We start from the raw sequence: 6876 nt of genomic DNA, 5'->3' as shown, positions 1-6876 counted from the left end.
TAAGCAAATGATCTTTAACTTTTAAAAACATAATTTAAAAATTACCACATCAGATAGTTTTTTTTATATATAGGTGCAAGTTCACTGAAGAAAAAGATGTAAAAATGTTAACTTACAAAAACAATAGATTGTTGGCAATATTCTATGAACATATCAATAAGTTACACATTTAGGTGTTACAGTCCTAACTTAAATGAATTCACAATCCAGGGAAATAAGATTAACATACATGAATGACATAACAAGGGATGAATATAAGATATTACATAATGAAGAGGAGCTCTGGTAGCATAGTGCCTAAGGCATTTGACTGCTAACCAGGAGGCTGGCAGTTCAAACCCACCAGTCACTCCTCAGAAGGAAGATGGGGCAATCTACTTCCGTAGTGATACTGCCTCGGAAACCCAAGGAGGGGTGACTGTGAGTCGGGTCTGACTCGACGGCACATAACAACAACAACAACAACAATGTTAGGACAATATATATTCATTTTAATTGACTAAGGCATAATGAAGAGGAGCTCTGGTAGCATAGTGCCTAAGGCATTTGACTGCTAACCAGGAGGCTGGCAGTTCAAACCCACCAGTCACTCCTCAGAAGGAAGATGGGGCAATCTACTTCCGTAGTGATACTGCCTCGGAAACCCAAGGAGGGGTGACTGTGAGTCGGGTCTGACTCGACGGCACATAACAACAACAACAACAACACCAACAACATAATGAAGTGGAGAATGATGTTAGTTACCTCAGAAAACAATTCTTGGCTATTGAATTCACCACTGGGCTCCTTTAAAGTCCTTTTAACTCTAGACTTTACTTGATCATAAATAGAACACTGTCCTACTGAATCTATAAAAATTCAATTTGTGTAACTGTGGTAGTTAAGTTGTGTATCAACTTGGCCGGGCCTGTTTTCGAGTGGTTGGGCAGCTGGATGTAGTTATTCCCCATGATGAGACTGAAAATCAACTCAATGGTGAAATCTACTGGAGCAGCTGAGTAGCTGCCTTAGGGATGTGGTCTGCTTCCAGTATAGAAGAAGCAGTATTGAGAAAGGTCTCTGGAGCATTTTGGCAAGCTTGGACCCTGCATGTAGCTGAGTCTTCCTTACTTCAGCAGCCTGCCATGTTTCCTGCCAATCTTGGGACTGTCTCTGGTCTTGAACTAGTGGCCTTCCATGTTGTTTTGTAATATTGAGACAGTGCCATTTTATTTGTTGACCTTGGGCTTTTTAGCCTCAGCAGCCAGCAGCTGCCTGAATAAAGAGATGCCTCTAGCTCCAGTGGTCCTGGAGCAAGAGGCAAAGCTGAAGCCCAAGGTTGAAGGGCTTTCATCCAGCCCCTAGAGCCAGCACTTTGAACCCAGAGTTCTAGCCTCCTTACCTGTAACAAAATATATCCCTGTTTGTTCAAACCACCCATTTGTCATATTTTCTGTCAGAATGGCACTAGAAAAACCAAAACAATAACCTTTCCAGAAATACTGTTATTAAACAAAGCAAAATATAGTTGAAGAATCAAAGAAAAGATAACTAAAAATACAGTTAAGATCCTGCTCTGAAATCCAATGAAAAAAAATACCTTTGACTTATTTTGGGCAATGAATTAGGAAAAAGTGAATCGTTATGAAAAGTAATTAAGGGGTCAATTTCCAATGGTATCTATCCCCTGGCCCCAGTTCATAAAGTCAGGGTAGTTGGAGAAAGTGCTGGGGATTTCTAGCTAGTGTTTTAACCTTTTAGGTGAAATGAATAGATAACTGAATATATCTACTTAGTTATCACATCCCTTCTGAGTTCATCTCTAAGACTCAGTGGGAAAAGTATGCAATTACTTTTTGTGTTTAGCTGTATTTTGGCTAGGCTATATAAATACTGATGAAATAAATATATAACTAGTTTTCTGTAATGTATCCAAGTTGATTTGATATTTGTAAATTACCCCCTTTCCCCTGAAAATGTCCAGCATTCATAACATATCATCTATAAAAAGTTTGAAATCTAAGATAAATGGCTGGAAGTTATAGAATATTATTTAGCATTTCCCTAGGACTTTCTAGTAGATTTATCCATAAACATTCAACTACAAGAAAATAAATCTAGATGACCATTTGTCTTTTGGGACAGGGAGTGGAGCCTGATTTGCCTAATTAGAATAATAGATTCCCTTTTTCTATTTATTGTGTAATAAAGGCATAAAAAAATAAAAACAATCAACTTGTAGCACAAGAATTATAGGGAAGTTTAGAGGTTCAAGTCTCATTCTAACCTCCCATAAAATTCATTTAATAAGTTCATCTTAAATCCCCCTATCCTGTTTTCTACAAAGTTAAAAGAAGAATCGTATGGCTTTTATTCTTGTAATGTAGGGCCCTACAGTCATATGCCTCTGCTGTAATATGACCCTTCTGTAAAATAGTAACAATATATGGCATTATACAGAAATAAACCACAGGTACTAGCAATTCCATGTGTACATAGGTACTCTCAGGTTCTAAAAGATACCAAGATCCTGCTGAGAAGAATATGAACTTATACATTGTGCAATAAGCAGGAATGAGATGATGATGTGAGATTTCGAAAAGAGAAAACAGGTTAAAGATAAGTGTGTGTGTCGGGGGAGGCAAGTTTGAGTCCATTAAATTTTTAGGTAGGTTGATGCCATGGAGCTTTGTCTTCTTTGTTGGTTAGAAAGCTCATGTCTCCAAACATGAATGGGAGAATGGCACCCCTTAGGCTGGGCTCTCCAAAAGCAAAAATCAAACTCACTGCTGTCGAGTTGAATCTGACTCGTAGTGACCCCTCCTTGGGTTTCTGAGGTGCTATCTCTATGGAAGTAGATGAGCAGTCTTCCAGGAAGCTATATAGTTGGATTTGACCATACTTCCAATCCTTTTTATAGATAGGCCAAATATTCTAGTGCAATATTATCTAGAAGGAACATGAGACCTGGAGAGGTAAGAAGACCACTTTCCTAAATATTTTCTTGGCTATTTAGTGGTAGATTTGCAATTTAAACTTGTATTTCTATACTTCCATATTATCGCTATTCACATAAACTCCTAGCATCGAGGAGATGTGTGTGCAAGTCACACACTTCTTATCCCAAAGAATTCAAGATGATTTAGACTTCCAAAAAGATGCTCGGTTAACAGTTATTTTATTACTAAAATATATAATCAGAGAAATCAAAGCATCTGACTAGAAAAACTTTTAAGCGTGCGTTTCTCATGATAAAATGTAAATTCTCCCAAAACAAATAAACTAAGGTCAGGTATGTTTGGAAAAAATTAGTGTGTTTGTCACTCTCAATTAACTGGGAAATTGAGATTGTGAGAAACACATAAGTACATTGTATCTATCAGACCAAGTGGGTAATTTAAAACTCTCACTCATTTCCCAGGAATACGATGCTGCAGTATTTTCTGGCTCAGGGCCCGCTGATCCTAGAGTGGCCTGAATATCCTGCTTTCTATCAAGATGAGGCAGCTCAAGGATGCCAGAACTTTCTTTGTGGTTGTACCCAATTCTAGAATCAAAATCCTTTTCTCTATGGAAAGAACTGCCAGAGAGTGTTTGGGGAAGATGTTTAAAGGAATTTCTAATACCACAAATGTTTGTTGAGAGCAGAATTGGTTAAATAATTATATTTTCCTTACCTTACCTTTTGCAGCTTCTTGATCTACCAAAGCATGATTAATAAATAATAATAAACTGACTAATAAATCAGTTCTAGTTGTTTTCTTTGTGCTTTGTCTTCTGAGATATGTTATAAATAAATCAGGAGCCTAGTGTACTTAATAGATGAATCTTCAAGCTGTTTAACAATATAACTAGAAAAATTCTCCGAGGGTGATTGTGAACAGGAAAGGTTATTTTACTTTATTTTCTTTTTAACTTCTTATTGTGATTTTGGTGAAGTTTTACAAAGCAGATTCGTTTTCCATTCAACAGTTCATACACATTTTGTTTTGTGACTCTGATTAAAATCCCTGCAATGTACCAGCTCTCTTCCCACTTCCTCCCTGTGCTCACGCTTTCCCAGTGTCTTCTTGCCTATGCATTTCTGCCTCCTTACCTTTCTCCCTGGGTAATTGTTGCCCTTCTGATTCTCCACAGTTGGTTGTTCTAAGAAGTGCATCACCTTGGCATAATTGTTCAGCTCGTAGCCCTCCCTGTCTAGTGTTTGGCCGAGGTTATTTTTAATATGTCTGAGAGCAAGCATATTAATATTAGAGTACAAAAAGTTGAAAATATTTGAATCTCAAATATTTGACTGCAGGTGGAAATGTAGGGGAAAAAGAGATATCAATGAATCACATTGTTAATAGTAGGAAATCTGCTTTCAAGTTTGCAGAATATTTTGATAGATCACAAACATCTACTGAAAAGGGGCAATTCTCTTTAGAAGAGAGGATGGAGAATCTTCATCTCACATATTTTAGACATGTTAATTACCTCTGGTGGCATAGTGCCTAAGGCATTTGACTGCTAACCAGAAGGCTGACAGTTCAAACCCACCAGCCATTCCTCAGAAGGAAGACTAGGCAATCTATTTCCGTAGAGATATTGCCTTGGAAACCCAAGGAGGGGTCGCTATGAGTCAGAATCTACTTGATGGCAGTGAGTTTGGTTTGGTTTGATTCTTATTCTGGAACAGAGAACTACCAGAGTGAGAAGGATCTGCTTTGTAGGACAGTGAAAAAAAAAAAAAGTTGAAAGCATCTTCATACTCCTTCATGTGTAAAAATACAGTGCCAGATGTATGCAAATTTTTAAACTGGGTAGACTACAGGTTTCATCTCAACTATTGTACTTATGATAAAAAGGGCAATCCTAATTTACCTCATTCATATACAATGGCAACGTTTCTTAGAATCATAATGGGGAGAAAACGCATTCATTACAGAATACCACATAGGAGATTTGAAAAGGATCTTGCCATCGCTACTTTTAGGCAAAATTTGCTCTTGATACTATCACCTCTTCTTTGGTTGCTACCCAGCTACTATATATAGGATTCTATGCTCTGTCAAAAAAAAAAAAAAAAAATCATGGCCAGTCAGTCTATTCAGACTCATAGTGACCCTGTAGGATAGATTAGAACTGCCAGCGTAGGATTTCTAAGGCTGTAAATCTTTACGGAAGCAGATAGTCACATCTTTCTCCTGAGGAGTGGCTGGTGGGTTCAAACCACTGACCTTTTGGTAAGCAGCAGAACACTTTAACCAGAGCACCACCAGGGCTCCTGGTTGACTGGTGAATGCTTTGTGGTTTACTTAATCCCTTGCCTCCAGTCAACACTTATCTGTTCAAAAAACAAAAAAAAACAAAAAAAAAAAAAAAAAAACACCTCACTTCTGTCAAGTCAGATCTGACTCATAGAGACCCCTCCTTGGGTTTCCGAGGTGGTATCACTACAGAAGTAGATTGTCCAAACTTCCTTCCGAGGAGTGGCTGGTGGGTTTGAACCGACAGCCTTCTGGTTAGCAGTCAAATGCCTTACGCACTATGCCACCAGAGCAGGAACTCACTTTTTCTACACCCTGCTCTCTTGTCAGAAGTTAGTGTTCAAATACAATGAATGAATCTATATAAATATGTTATAACATATAAACATGTTACCACTTCCAGGCAAGCAGGACACACAACTCAAAGGTATGAGTTTAAAGCTGAAAATTAAAGGAGAATATTTGGGGGCTCATGAGAACGATACTCACGCTGTATCTCCACCCAACAGATTTTTGATACTTATTCACTCTCACTCGCCTTCCTATTTCAGGTAAAGGAGTCTGCAAAACCAATGACAAAACGTTATTAGCAATGCCATTCAAATCTCAGAAAAAGAGACATGAAACACTCAATTGAAGAAGGATAATATTATTCATCTCAATTTTCAAGAGTACTTTTAATAAAAAAAATCATATTATTATATAGAAAAACTTGGTAACAAATTCATAGTAACAAATCCAACTATAATATTAATAGGAAAATTACAATTTGATGCTAGTAAAGTTATACTTTCCATTGCAATACCATATATAGGTTGAACATGACTTTTAATTATTTCAAAAGTTTTGAGTATCTAAAATGTGGATTAAATGTGGGTCAAGGTATCTCAAGTTGAAACAAAGAGACAAGTAAACCCATTTTAGAGAGTCCCACTCAAAAAATATAAAGTTAGTTATTTAGAAGAAATAGTTTGTAGGGTAAAACTAATCCACAGAAAGTAAAAGATCCCTTGAAATTCACATTGGTTTGTAGCATTTGACATTTACTGACAAAACAAAAAGCATGAAACTGTTTAAATAGTTTCAATGATTCACTTTCTGCCCAAATTGGAAAAAAAAAAAAAGAGTTTGTGGTATGGAAAACAGTTTAGTGAATCTGTATCTTTTCAAACATAATATCTGAGGATTTTCCTTTAGGGTATAAGGAAATGAATTTTTTTTGACCTTTGCTATGTTCGTGCTAATATTATCTTGAGAAAGGGAGGTATTCATGCTAAAGAAAGAGAACAGAAATCAGTGCTTAGCAAATTCTACAACAATATGTTAGGAACCATGACACAACTTTATGAATGTTAGCAGGAACAGTGCCAATTAAACTGTCTCTCTTGCTCATCTGTCAGAAAATACATGAAAAATTAGCATCTCTGACAATTCTTCCCTTCTACCTGTCATTGAGAATATAATGGCCTCAATTCTCAGAAGAAATGGTTGGTGAGAGAAAATAGTATTATGGAACACAGCAGGATTAACACAATATTAGAGGAAATCTCATATTTGCTCTCCTTGGAAACAAATAATCAACTAGAAGTAGATAGAAATACAGATCTTTTACTTATCGTTATAGAATATCAAAATATGTGAAATTTTC

General features: G+C 36.7%; 1 protein-coding gene across 1 annotated transcript in view; it reads right to left on the bottom strand.

The window, feature by feature from the left end:
* The window catches only part of NRK (Nik related kinase), a 243831-nt gene that overhangs the window by 106267 nt on the left and 130688 nt on the right, over positions 1-6876 (bottom strand). Inside the window, exon 3 of the mRNA XM_007954223.2 lies at positions 5718-5789. Coding sequence (XP_007952414.1) covers positions 5718-5789 — 72 coding nt within the window. The remainder of the gene's footprint in view (positions 1-5717; positions 5790-6876) is intronic.

The sequence above is a fragment of the Orycteropus afer genome, unplaced genomic scaffold (assembly GCF_000298275.1).
Source record: "Orycteropus afer afer isolate SDZICR_OR568_19922 unplaced genomic scaffold, OryAfe1.0 scaffold00447, whole genome shotgun sequence".
NCBI lineage: Eukaryota > Metazoa > Chordata > Mammalia > Tubulidentata > Orycteropodidae > Orycteropus > Orycteropus afer.
This window is presented reverse-complemented; position numbering and strand designations above follow the sequence as displayed.